Below are 14,925 nucleotides of genomic sequence, written 5' to 3'. Positions count from 1 at the left end.
ATAGCTTTAGCGTTGGCAGGGGCTGTTGCCAGGGATGTCCTCTTTCACCATTACTATTTACGCTAGTGATTTAACCACTAGCGGAGGCTATACGAACTGACCCTAAGATAACGGCTCCGAGGGTTGGATTGAGCAAGCACAAAATTCCTCTCGACACGGATGATGTCCTCCTTTTCTTAAGTGATCCTTTGACGTCCGTGCCCCGCTTAATTCAAGTGGTCAATCTATTCGGTATGTCCTCAGGTTACAAAATCAATTTTATGAAATCGGAGGCCATGCCATTGGGAGGCTTTGCCAGTATATCCAATTTACTGGACGGATCTTGCTTTCCCTTTCATTGGTCACTAGAAGGTTTTCTGTACTTAGGTATTTTTATCACTCCAGTATTTGGTCAGCTATATAAAGCCAATTATGTACACTTAGAGAAAATAAGGTAGGACCTTCAACGCTGGGGAGATCTCCCAATATCCTGGCTAGGCAATTAAGATGAATATTCTACCTCATCTTCTATACCCTATGAGAATGCTCCCCTTGATGTTGCCGGGACAGGCTGGCTCGGCTCCTTATCAAATTAGAAAAGCGCAGCTCCCATAAGCAAGGGGAGGACTGGACTTTCCAGGTTTCAGGAGGTACCAAATGAGCTTCTTATTATCTAATGTAGCTGTTTGTGACCCACAAAAGAGACCCAATCAATCTGGTTAGATATTGAGACTTCCCAAGCAAAACATCCCCGCATCAATCTATTATTTATAGACAAGATGAGAGTGTTTATGGCCTTTTGTAAAAACCCTATTGTACTAAAAACAATTAAAGCCTGGAAAACAATGTGACAAGATGAGGGTAAACTTCAAAAAACCTCCCCTTATACGCCCATAGTGAGAGCATCGGGATTTCAACGAGGTAAAAACAATGACTGCAGGTGCTGGAAACCAGATTCTGGATTAGTGGTGCTGGAAGAGCACAGCAGTTCAGGCAGCATCCAAGGAGCTTCGAAATCGATGTTTCGGGCAAAAGCCCTTCATCAGGAATAAAGGCAGTGAGCCTGAAGGGTGGAGAGATAAGTTAGAGGAGGGTGGGGGTGGGGAGAAAGTAGCATAGAGTGCTACCATCTCTGACACCTCCGTCCCCTTCCTGGACCTCTCCATCTCCATTAATGACGACCGACTTGACACTGACATTTTTTACAAACCCACCAACTCCCACAGCTACCTGGATTACACCTCTTCCCACCCTACCTCTTGCAAAAATACGGGTTCTATTATGACTTGATGTAAATCTATTTTGAGCATGTATCTAGTTATTTAATCACTTTGGTGTTTACTGTTAGTAATGTATGATATCCTATTTTATGTTTTGGTTGTTTGTAGAATAGGTTAGTAGTTAGTTGGGTTTATTTATTTATTTAATTTTGTATTGGTGTTATTATATTGTAAGGTGGAATACACTAGTTTGTATTATTTTTGTAATTTTGTAAAAAAATCTTAAATTTTCTTTTATTCAATAAAAACACCTATTTAAAAAATCTGCAAAATATTTTAATTTCATCCCTTGTCTAGTTTGTCCATTTAAAATCTCAAGTTCATGTGTTTTTTAATCACCTAAGCTTTGGTGAGGAGTTGCAGGTAGAGAATGCTTCTAGTACAAATTTAAAAGGGTGTACCAGGGGACAATAAAGATTCAAAATCCCGCATTCCTCTCTGTATATTAGGGCTTTGATCAATATATACCGTCCAGACTCATCTTTTATCTGGCTTAACATTTGGAAAGGAAGATTCTTCCGAATAAGAATGGCTACTCCCCTACTTGTTGAGCTGAAAGATGAAAAGAATGCCTGACCAAACTCACCCTGTTGTAGCTTTGAGTGTTCCTTATCAAGTAAATGTGTCTCCTGTAAGAGAGCTAAGTCAACCCTTTTTTTTTATTAAAGACATGATAATATCTTTTTCCCTTCTGATTGGCGAATGGCTCCCCTTGACATTCCAGGTCAAGCGAATGGCCAGTCATGATCGTCCAGACAGGCCCGAGACCCCCCCAGGAGGAAGAACCCCGCCCAAAAGACATTGAATAAAGACCATAGAAAGTTTACATATAAAAAAACTCTTTAAAACATTTTAATCAACACAATTAAGAACTACTCCTAAGTAAAAATAACACAAAGCATCTTTGAAAAGGAGACTTTCCTCCTTGCTCCTGGGGGCATTACACCTGCCAATAACACCGCCATAATCTCTCCCAGCTTGGGCCCTGCCCTCGGCTTAAGCATTACAAAATGGAGTAAATAAATTCAAGTGTCTTATAAAACAGGAGTTAAAGTGAGTGACCTACCCCTCCCCCTACACTAACACCTGGATACATTTAATAAAACAATGCAGAATAAAAATATATAAAGTTACAAAATTGCAATCCCAGCAAGTATTAGGCAACTAAATAAGAAAAAAGAAAACCCCACTCTAGAAAAAACCTCCCCCACAAATCAAATAAGCCGCACGAGCTATAAAAAGAACAAGCCCCACCCCCCACCCCGGGAAAGCTGAGTAAAAATGAGATGGAGAAAGAAAGAAGGGTAAACAAAGGGGGGGGTGGGGCGGGGTGTGAAATAAAGTAATTATCCATACAGTTCAAGTCCCGCAGTGTTACTTCTTCCGGTGATCCAAAGTTATATACAGATCCTCCATAGCTGAAACGCAGCGTTGCCAGATATCGCATGGAGCATTGAATATTTAAGTCTCTCAAACGCTTCTTCGCCTCGTCGAATGCCCTCCTCTTGCGGACCACGACTGGAGAGAAGTCCTGAAATAGCATTATCTTGGAGCCCTTGTACATCATGGCCTGGGGATCCTTCCCCAGAACTCTGGAGGCCTCTAGGAGCATTTGTTTTTCCTTATTTCATTGAAGTCGGACTAGAACCGGGTGGTCCAACCTGGGTCTGTGCACAGCAAGTCGCTGGGCCCGCTCCACCCGCAACCGGCCCAGCTCAGACTCCAATTTCAATAATTGTGGGAGCCATTGCTCCAAGAAATCACAAGCTGGCCTTTCTCCTCCTGTTTGGGAAGGCTCAGCAACCAAATATTTTTCCCAATGTCTTGATTTTAGAGGTCGTCGATGTGCTCCTCCAGGGTCCAGACTCGCCAGTTCAGAGCCCAGACATGACCCATGGATGACTCAACAGCAGTCCGAGGCCGCGGTCTGTTGCTCCGCCCCTCCGACGTGCTGCTCGAGTTTTTCGATAGACTTCCACATGGACCAGGCCTCAATGGACGTGTCAATCTTCTCCTGGAGTTTGACGATGTCAGAGATCAGGCTCGCCTCTACAGGTAAGTCCCCTGAGGCGGCCGTAGACATCCCTGCTGCTGTGGGACGGGTCTCTGCTGCTGTGGGAGGGGGTGGGGGAGGGGTCCCTGCCTGTTGCGAGCTGCGGGAGTTCTTGCCTTTAGTCATTTTTTAAAAAGCACCAAATGGTGAAAGTTTGATGTAAAATGACTCAGTGCTGGGGCAAAAGCTATCCTGAATGATTTAAAAGGAGAGATGAAGGTGGGCACCCCACCTTGCCAGAGTCTTAGGCAGAGCACTGCAGACTCAGGTTTGCTGGGTCGCCGCCATCTTGGATCTCTATTTTGCAGATTTGAATAAAACACCCAGTGTTTATTTTATTTAACCCAGTGAGAGTTTAGAATAAAAAAATGTTAAAAATAAGAAGTTCCAGTGCGTTTATACAGGCAATTTGGGCAAAAACTGCTCAGTTACCTATTAACCTAAATTTAACAATCAATGTTATTCTCACACTTATTTCAAATTGGATAGGTTTTAAATTGTCTGCTACAGACCAATACCTGCTGCATCAATCAGGTTACTGTTCTAATGGATTATTTTTCATTTGAAATAAATTGCACATACAACTGTAGTTGTGGATAGTGTTGAAGGATGTTGCAGGTTACAGAGGGACATAGATAAGCTACAGAGCTGGGCTAAGAGGTGGCAAATGGAGTTTGAAGTGGAAAAGTGTGAGGTGGTTCCCTTTGGAAGGAGTAACAGGGACACAGTAATGGGCTAATGGTAAGATTCTTGGTAGTGTAAATGAGCAGAGAGATTTCAGTGTCCATGTATGTAGATTCTTGAAAGTTGCCACCCAGGTTGATAGGGTTGTTAAGAACATATACGGTTTGTTAGCTTTTATTGGTAGAGGGATTAAGTTTTGGAGCCATGAGGTCATGGTGCAGCTGTCCAAAACTTTGGTGCGGCTGCACTTGGGAGTACTGCGTACAGTTCTGGTCACCGCATTATAACAAGGAAATGGAAGCTTTGGAAAGGGTTCAGAGGAGATTTACTAACATATTCCTGGTAGGGAGGGGAGGTCTTATGAGGAATGGCTGGAGGACTGGAGGCTGTTTTCATCGAGTAATAGAGATGTACAGCATGGAAACAGACCCTTCTGTCCAACCTGTCCATGCCGACCAGATATCCCAACCCAATCTAGTCCCACCTGCCAGCACCCAGCCCACATCCCTCCAAACCCTTCCTATTCATATACCCATCCATATGCCTCTTAAATGTTGCAACTATACCAGCATCCACCACATTCTCTGGCAGCTCATTCCATACACGTACCACCCTCTGCGTGAAAAAGTTGCCCCTTAGGTCTCTTATATCTTTCCCCTCACCCTAAATCTATGCCCTCTAGTTCTGGACTCCCCGACCCCAGGGAAAAGACTTTGCCTATTTATCCTATCCATGCCCCACAATTTTGCAAACCTCTATAAGGTCACCCCTCCGCCTCTGATGCTCCAGGGAAAACAGCTTCAGCCTGTTCAGCCTCTCCCTATAGATCAAATCCTCCAACCCTGGCAACATCCTTGTAAATCTTTCCTGAACCCTATCAAGTTTAACAACATCTTTCCAATAGGAAGGAGACCAGAACTGCACACAATATTCCAACAGCGGCCTAACCAATGACCTGTACAGCCGCAACATTACCTCCCAAATCCTGTACTCAATACTCTGACCAATAAAAGAGAAGGAGGTTGATAGGTGACTTAATTGAGACATACAAGATAATCAGAGGGTTAGATACGGTGGACAATGAGAGGCTTTTTTCTCGGATGGTGATGGCTAGCACGAGGGGATATAGCTTTAAATGGAGGGGTGATGGATATAGGACAGATGTCAGAGGTAGTTTCTTTACTCAGGATAGTAGGGGCATGGAATACCCTGCCTGCAAAAGTAGTAGACTTGCCAACTTTAAAGGACATTCAAATGGTCGTTGGTTAGACATATCAACGAGAATGGAATAGTGTAGGTTAGATGGACTGCAGATTGGTTCCACAGGTCGGCGCAACATCAAGGGCCAAAGCACCTGCACTGTGCTGTAATGTTCCATGTACATTATTTATGGAAGATATGACTTAAAGGACAATGCTAACTGCAATCACAAGAACAGTGAAAATTATCTGAATTATTAACCAAATTGAAATGTGTTCATTTTGAACAATCTGTCAGGGGGAATAAAAAATCAGATCTTGAACATGTTACATTTCCTCTACCCAACGTTAAATTGAAAGCATGATCATGGAGCTGTTCTGAGTACACTGAAAATATCATACAGATACACAAGAATAATTTTATTTCACCTTTCATTCAGTCACTTATGATTAGCAATGCACAGTACTACTCCTACAATATGTACGCTGAAGATTTTACTAAAGTTAATTTTGCACTGTGGCCTAACTTACCCAGCTATTTTGGCAGCTGTTTGGTGACTGCTACATGGAAATGATTTCCAGATGAGATGGCACTTTGTGATGATGATATGTCATCATCTGTCTTCTTACAACTAAATACGATGCAGAGTTTGTAAACAATCTTGTGGACTCCCGAAATAAACTGCACATCTAAAAACTGATCTGCAGCTGCAGACTTCCACAGGTAACGGATTGAATTACTTTCTTTTATTATTTACTTGAAAGCTAACCATAACATGAACTCAGAAGCTTTCTTAATTAGTGAAGCCAGTAACATTCAGTTTGATTAGTATCTCCACCACCTTTGTCATTCTTTTTACAGCAGTTTTCCACTAACCACATTTTTAAAAGATTGCTCAAACAAGATGTTGAAATTGACTAAACATTGCTTCATGTCTGTGAGTTAAAGAAATTGAGATTGCATTTCCAGCAATGCAGTACTATCATTCAGATGAAATGATGAACCATAGTACCACTCAAGTGGATGCAAAAGATCCTACTTTAAATAGGAGCAGATGAGTTGTCTCCAAGAACCTGACCCAACATCTATCCCTCCAATCAGAGGAACATTCTAGTCATTATCACCTGACAGAGTTTACTGTACAAAAATCAGCTTCCACATTTTGTTTACTACAATAGTAATGGCACTTCATCCAACTATTGTACTAAGTTTTCAGATGTGCAGTGGATGTGAAAGGCACTACTTTTTGAACACACAGATACACCTCATAGCAAGGTTTTGTTTTCCTTTATTCTTCCATAGAAAATATACATTCCTGACCACATTGCTGCAGCTCTGGTAGCTCATTTATACCAGACCAGTTAAAGGTGGCAGAGTTCATTCTCAAAAAGGACATTACTGAATCAGATGGGATTTTGCAATAATTAACAATGATTTCATGGTGCTCTTTAATTAAGACTAGTTTTTATTTCCAGATTTATTTACTGAAGATAACTTTGACCAGTTACTATGATGATTTATGAATCAACATCCTGACTGCATTAGCCTCAGTATCTAGATTACTGGCCTAGTGACTACCACCTCCCTTAAGGCATAACTTTTTCAAGTTTTTTTTAAAATAGTAAGACTGAACACAAAAGTGAAAATTTTCATCATTTCACTGAATGATGATGAATGGTTGTTCATGGCTCACACTTTGGGAGATCTCAACAGCACAACCTCAAAACGCAGCACTGACAGCACTGGCTGGATTTCTGCATTATATGCATGTGCAGTTTTATAAAATTATTATACCTATTTTATTCAGTAACAATGATAAAGGAGGGCACCATTATCAAGATCAGAAATCCATACTCAACCATACTCTCTGGCACTGCATTATTCCTTCAGTACTGCAGGGTCAGGCTTGATTTCTTGTACTCAAATTCTGGAGTGGGGTTGAAACCCTTTGACTCAATAGTGATTATGCAACAAACGTATCCACTATTCTATCCTTTGGTGAGGCTGCTCAATAGCTGCTCCATTGTTAACAAAATAATTTAATCATTTATTTTACAGATCTTTTTGTTGTGGGACCTTGCTACCTGAAAATTACCTCTTATGTTCAGCCAAATAATAGACATGTACTGCAAGTAGTATTAATTGGAAGAATGTAAAAGAATTTGGGCCATCCTGAAAATTGTGATAAGCCACAGAAGAATTGCAGTGTTCTTCCTTTATGTTGAAATGCTTTAAGAGATTAACAATGTAAATAAAAGAAGTTTGTAGTGTACCAGTACAGAACATGTTGGTTGACACTTGTTCAATCAATCAATTCCCAGAGGCTCTGACTGCAACTGTTTCCAAATGGAGGTATCAGTAATACTAAACAGCAAATCCTTAAAAATAAAATTAAAGTTACTGAATATGAACAAATTAATGAAGCACAGTGATCTCTCAGAAAAAAAAAAGTTATCAGCTCAGCTATCACTATTTCATTTGTAGTGTCTATTCTGGATAATTTAGACTATTTTTATTCATGCAAGTTTTGTTATTTGGGGAATGCTTATTGTTTAGTATGGTCCTGCTCATAAGAATCAAAAGACAGCTGAAAATGTTTGTTGAGTTCAACAAAAATAGCTAACCATGTTAATTCCTGAATTTATTTCAGAGATTAAAAAAAAATTGGCTGGATATATTCTATCAAACTTATTTAAAATTCATTTGTGCGATGTCGGTGTCACTAGGCAGACCGGTATTTATTGCCCATCCCTAATTGTCCAGAGGGTAATTAAGAGCATTGCTGTGGGTCTGAAATCACATGTTGGCCACATCATTTGATTTGATTTAATTGTATTCAAGTATAACAAGTATTACAGTGAAAAATGTATAATGTTGCCACACAAGTCATCAAAGTACAGATACTCAAGAACAAGGTACAAAGAACAAAGTTAGAAGTTAAACATTGCAGTAATTATTGAATAGCACGAAACATACAAAATAAGGTTAAAAGTTTCACATTGCAGACCTTTTTAGTTTTAAGTAGAAGATAAAGATATAAAACTGACAGTTCAAAGATTACAGTCTTTACATGTTTAGCCCCAGTGGGACTGCGCTTCGAGGAAACATCTTGAGACTAGAAGATCATGCAGAGGCCACACTGGACCGAGAGACCACCATATACCACTGAAAGACCACCATGCTGGGCAGAAAGTTTGCCATGCCAGTTTGGGAGGCAACCACAAAGGTAGGAGGCTGCTATGGCAGGTCAGCACAGAGTCCAAAGGTGGCTGGGAGTTGGAGAAGGCCAGGCAAAGAGGGATTTAAAAAAACAGAAAAGAGAAAAAAAAAGGAAAATAGAGCAGATGAGCTCCATCTGAGGCATCCTACTCCTCTGCTACCTTGGTAAGGATAGCAGATTTTGTTTGCTGAAAGGACATTAGTGAACCAGATGTTTTTTCCTAACAATCAGCAATGGCTTCACGGTCATTATTAGGCTCTTATTCCAGCTTATTACTGAATTCAAATCCCATTATCTGCCATGGTGGGACTCAAACCCTGGTCCCAAGCAGTTTAGCTGGGTCTCTGGATTAACAGTGCAGCAATAATAATACTAAGCCATTACCTATCATTGGGTTAACAATATCCAAATGAATTCCTAAAATTAATGTTATTTTGAAACAAAAATTCAAATAAAGTTAAATCACATGGAATCCAGGGAGATCTAGCTATTTGGATACAAAATTAGCTCAAAACGAGGAGACAGAGTGGTAGGAGACAGTTGCTTTTCAGACTGTTACGTGCAGACTGCCACAAGGATTGGTGCTGGGCCCAATGCTTTTACTCATTTATATAAATGATTTGAATGTGAATATAGGAGGCATGGTTATTAAGTTTGCAGATGACACCAAAATTGATGGTGCAGTGGACAGCAAAGAAGGTTTTTTTCAGAGTACAACTGATCAGGTGGGCAAATGGTCTGAGGAGTGACAGATAGTGTTTACTTTTGGTTACCTGGCTATAGGAAGGACGTTATTAAACTGGAAAGAGTGCAGAAGAAATTTATATGGATGTTGCCAGGACTGAAGGGTTTGAGTTATAAGGAGAGGTTGGACAAGCTATGACTTTTTTTCTTTAGAGCACAGGAGACGGAGGGGGGATTGTATAGAAGTGTATAAGATCATGAGAGGCATGGACAGGGTGAATGCATTCAGTCTTTTTCCCTGGGGTTGGGGAACCGAAGACCAGAGGGCATCAGTTTAAGGTTAGAAGGGAAAGAAAAAGGAACCTGTGGGACAGCATTTTTTTTACACAGAGGGCGGGATGCATATGGAATGAGCTGCCAGCAGAAGTGGTTACATTAACATAATTTAAAAGAAATTTGGCCATGCTAAATTGCCCATCGTGTTCAGGGATGTGTAGATTAGGTGCATTAGTTAAGGGTAAATGTTGAGTAATAGGGTAGGGGAATGGGGCTGGATGGGTTTCTCTTCAGAGGGTCAGTGTGGGGGCAAATGGCCTGTTTCCACACTGTTGGGATTCTATGATTCTATAAATGTGAGGTGTTGGATTTTAAAAAGGCAAATCAGGACAGGACTTACACACTTAATGGTAAGATTCTGGGCAGTACTGCCAAACATAAAGGGTATGTTCATTGTTCCTTAGAAGTGGACAGGATAGTGAAGAATGTGCTTGATATGCTTGTTTTTACTCGTTAGTGCATTGAATAAAGGAATTGGGAGGTAATGTTGTGGCTGTCCAGGATATTGATTAAACCACTTTTAGAATATTGTATTCAATGCTGGTCTGCCTGCTGTAGGCAAGATGTTGTGACAATTGAAACAGTTCAGAAAAGATTTACAAGGATGCTGCCATGGTTAGAAGGTTTGAACCATAGAGAGGCTGAATAGGTTGGGGCTATTTTCCCTGGAGCGTCGGAGGCTGAGGAGTGACCTTGTAAAAGGTTCATAAAATCATGAAGAGCATGGACAGGGTGAATAGCCAAGATATTTTCCCCAGGGTGGGGAAGTCCAAAATTAGGGGCACAAGTTTAAGGTGAGAGGGGAAGGATTTAAAAGGGATTCAAGGGGTAACTTTTTCATGCAGAAGGTCATATGTGTATCGAATGAGCTGCCAGAGGTGGTGATGGAGTTTGGTACAATTATAACATTTAAAAGGCATCTGGATGGGTTCACGAATAGGAAGGATTTGGAGTGACATCAATCAAGTGCTGGCAAATGGAACTAGATTAATTTAGGAAATCTGGTCAACATGGGCGAGTTGGACTGAAGGGTCTGTTTCCGCGCTGTATACCTCTATGACCCTAAATAAATAAAACAATTCACAATATTCCAAAATGCAAAGTTTGTTCATTATAAATTATATAGTTTCTACTACAACTTGTCAATAACTAGCAAGGGAAATGGAAAGCAAAGATAAGAGAAACTCCTAAGTCAAATGGCATGTTATCAGTATTAAAAAAAAGGGGCATCCTGAGGAAATGGCATAATCAACATAAAATGATTGTGAAATGCCATGTATTTCTTTTCCTGGGATGGTATCAGATTTTGTCAGCACTGGCAAAGTAGTAGGTAAGTTTACAATTCCCTCTGTAGCTTTTTACATGTAATGGAAACCCTGATGAACACGATTTGTAACTGAAAATTAAAATATATTTGCATCTCTTATTGATATCAAATTAACATTAACTTTTATTAAGTCTCTGAACTCTTAATCACTACTTTAAATTATTAAAGCTAAACTGAGAAAGTGCTTTGACATTACACTATAACATTTACAAAATAGTGAATACCCTGACACATTGCAATAATTAATAGTCAGAGTAGCTGGGCAGCACAGTGGCTCAGTGGTTAGCACTGCTGCCTCACAGCACCAGGGACCCGGGTTCAACTCCCGCCTTGGGCAACTGTCTGTGTGGAGTTTGCGTATTCTCCCAGTGTCTGAGTGGGTTTCCTCCCACAGTCCAAAAATGTGCAGGTTAGGCGAATTGGCCATGCTAAATTGTCCATAGTGTGAGGTGAAGGGGTAAATGTAAGGAAATGGGGCTGGATGGGTTGCCCTTCAGAGGGTTGGTGTGGACTTGTTGGGCCGAAGGGCCTGTTCTACACTAAGTAATCTAGCTAATTTAAAGTCTGGCGTGACAGTGAAACTTCTTAAAAAGTGCAAAACTGAAATACTGTGTTCTTTACATGAAAATGCATTACACAGCTCATAGGACTCTGTACTGAACTGTTGTAACATACTTTAGAATTCAGATAGTTTTACATAGAAGCATATTGTAGAATGATATTATTCAGTTTGTGATGTCAACTAAATTGGATTGAAAAGTTTTACAAATATTGCATTATATCTCAAACTGTGTTTGCAGTTTTGTAGTCAATGATTGAAGATGACAGCCTCATTAAGTGGAATGCTCTCAGCATCCTGCACTGTTGCATCTATGTAAAAGTTTAATCAGCAAAACAACTGTAAAACCAGCCTTATTCAAACCACAAACTCTTTCTCCAAAACTTTAACTTTTGGAAAATACAAATCTGAATACTTTGAAGCCGACAGGACATATAGATAAAGTAGAAACTTACCCTGAGTGAAAACTGTGTAGCCACTGAGAGTTTGCTCTTAAGGTTTGACATTAGTTTATGATTTCCTCTTCCCCCTTCCCCCACCCCCGCAAACATGGGTAAATATAGTTGTGCATAAGAAGTAAGTGACTTTAATGTGTTTACTGGAAAAAGTCAAACTCCAATGTTTGTTTGTTTCTTCATATGCTACTGTACAGAAGCATACTGCTTTAGTGACTATGTATCTAAAAATATTTTATGAATAGAGTATATTTTTGAACTTTAAGAAATCAGTTATGACCTTTATTTGGTAACTTCACAAAAACTCCATCCTTAATTAGTTTTGTTTCCCCATACTCCTGCCCACCTTTATAACATTGTTCAATAAGGTGACTCCAGATTTAACCACCATGTTTCCAATCCCGTTCTTTAAGTCAATTCTTGATTTACACATGCATATCTGATTTCAATATATTACTGATCTGATAACAAGGCTAATGGAGTAAATAGTTTTCAGAGAGTGATCACTGAACAAATGGTAATTTTTGAACTTTAATTAAATATCAGCAAAAGAACGCAATGAACTCGATTGACTGACGCTGTGTACAATCAGCGATTACGAAAAGATTCACAATAAGGATGTGACCTAAAACAAACCATATCCGCTTTTGCTCAGGAATCTAGAGTTCGATGAAAATATGGAAAGATTAAGAAAAATGTTTTACTCAATGTGTTTTTTTAAAAAAAACCTTATTGCAAGAAACACTTGATCAACAGCTTGTTGCCAGGAATATATCAGCTAACGCTGTGGATTTTCACGTGTAGCAATGCTATTAATAGCGTCTGGGATGATCAACGCAGACAACTGGGTTTTTTCCAGTTCCATAGCAGGAGAGGAAAGGGAAATTTAGTTCAAGTCGTCCCTGCCAATTGCCAGGAAGAGACCGAGGGAGGGATGTACACGGTCCCTCAGCCCTTCAGCGCTGGTTTCTAATCTCCTTTGCCCTGCCCTGACCTTGAGCTGGCGCTGAGCAGAGACGGAGTGTTCGAGCCCCCTTTACCGTCACACGGAGGCGAGCGGAGCCCGGAGCCGACAGTGCCCCACCGATTTGCTTTAAAACAGATCGCTCTCCAGATACAGTACGTGGCACCCACAGGTTTATTATCTTCCCAGCGAGGCACACAGCGACCTGGCCGATCATCTCAGAATAAAACCCGATCGTCTGCCTACACAGTCTTTTTCTTCCCCCTCTCTGTTGATAAAAAATGCTCACCTCCCAGACATCCTGCAACGAAATCCAATGCCATTTCTCCTCCTAACACTCAATGAAAGGATGGCTGTCTTGTTGATCGAGCTGCTCACCGTGGCCGGGCCTTTTCTGTTCGGCTGTTGACTGCTTTAACACTTTATACAGTCAGCGGAATATTTACGGAGCTGCAATTCATCAATTAATTACGTTCTGGTACTCAATAGAGGTTTCTGCTTTTACTTCTAAAAGATCAACTTAACATACGTCTTTTATTTTACCGAACAACTGTTCCAAACCCTCTCTCCCTCATTTGCACTCCAGCTTTTCTATTTCGAAACCTTCTGAAGGTGGTTTATAACCTTTTTTAGCACAAGTTCCATCCAATCAACACAGCCACAAGTAAACACACCCCATCCGTCGGCCCACCCCTTCCTTTCATTGGATGTTTCCAATGCGGAATCAATGGACCAAACAGCTCTGTCCGCACTGTCAGGGTTCTATGAGATCCCCCTCATCCTTCTAAGTTCCATCGAGACCTCATCCACTCCTCTTATCTTCACCATCATTCGTGTAAACCTCCTCTGAATGGTCTCCAATGTGAGCACATTCTTCCTTAAAGGACCCGAGACTGCTCACAATATTCCAAATGCAGTCTGACCAAAGTCTTACACAGCCTCAGCATTATATCCTTACTCTTACATTCTAGCCCTCTCGAAATGAATAAAAGGTCTTTTTCAGGATGGCAGCCAGAGACTAGTGGAGATCCACAGGGGTCAATGTTGGGGCCACAACTACTCATGCTATACTTTAATGATCCAGACAAAGGAAGTGAGAGCATTGTTGCTAGTTTTGCAGATGGCACAAAGATAGGTGGAGGTTCAGGTATGTTGAAAATTTAGGAAGGCTGCAGAAGGAATTGAACAGGCTAAGAGAATGAGCAAAGAAATGGCAGATATAATACAATGTGGGAAAGTGTACAGGACTATTTTTCTGAATGGGGAAAGGCCTTGGAAATCTGAACAAAGGGACTTGGAACTCTGTTCCAGATTCTCTTGAGGTTACTGTGAGGGTTCAGCCCTGTGTTGACCACCCCTATTCTAGCAGTCCATTTATCTACTGTGCCTAAAGTTTGATTCCTGACCCTTTACATACACTATGACGTGTTCTGGAAACTTTAACAACCTCTCCTGAGCACTTCTCCCATTATACCTTTTCCACAATTTTCCATGCAACTGAAGCCACCATGCCACCATTTAGTTTAAAGGTTTAAAACCCTGTTCTGCGAGTTGCTAAGATTCTAGACCCAGCATGATACAGATGAACCCAAGCCATCGGGATAGCTCCCTCCTTCTCCATTACTGGTGCCAATGTCCCATGAATTCAAACCTATTTCTCTCGCACCAATCTTTGAACCTGTGTTTACCTCTATAATCCTTTCAGAATCCTGCTCTCAACATCTCTATTTAGTCTCTGCACATTTCTGCACCAAAAAGTAGGACAACAGCTTTCCAGTCCCTCCACATAATCTAAGTCCCTCATTCCTCTTCCTTTTCAAGTAAAATCTCTTTTACACCATCTGTAAGTCCTAACACCGCTTCTAAAAAGTGTGGTGCCCAGGACGGAACATAATATTCCATCTGAAATGTAACCATGTTTTATAAAAAGGTTATGTTTGTATTTCATCCCGACACAAAGGGGAAGAATGATATGCCTTTGTAACAACATTTTTTACTTGTCCTCCTATCTTCTAAGATTACATACAGGTATGTAATTACTATCTTTGATCTTAAATGTTAGGGCAGGGGCTCTTACCTATTATTATCTTATAATTTATACTTCAATAGATGTGCCACAGTAAATATCAGAAATGACCAATACATTAGCTTACAATAAAACAAATTTGAAGTTGCAGTATTTAT

At 40.6% G+C, this 14,925-nt stretch overlaps 1 protein-coding gene across 1 annotated transcript in view; it reads right to left on the bottom strand.

The window, feature by feature from the left end:
• The window catches only part of slc25a29l (solute carrier family 25 member 29-like), a 47,935-nt gene extending 34,604 nt beyond the window's left edge, over positions 1 to 13,331 (bottom strand). The window contains exon 1 of the mRNA XM_043697416.2: positions 13,031 to 13,331. Within this exon, the coding sequence (XP_043553351.1) occupies positions 13,031 to 13,064 (34 nt within the window). The 5' untranslated portion in view covers positions 13,065 to 13,331. The remainder of the gene's footprint in view (positions 1 to 13,030) is intronic.
• Between the last annotated feature and the right edge of the window lie 1,594 nt (positions 13,332 to 14,925).

Source organism: Chiloscyllium plagiosum, unplaced genomic scaffold, assembly GCF_037043375.1.
Source record: "Chiloscyllium plagiosum isolate Xiang-an unplaced genomic scaffold, Cpla_swu_hap1 HiC_scaffold_8, whole genome shotgun sequence".
In the NCBI taxonomy this organism is placed as follows: Eukaryota; Metazoa; Chordata; class Chondrichthyes; order Orectolobiformes; family Hemiscylliidae; genus Chiloscyllium; species Chiloscyllium plagiosum.
The sequence above is the reverse complement of the archived record's forward strand: the minus strand, read 5'-3'. Positions and strand labels throughout refer to the sequence as shown.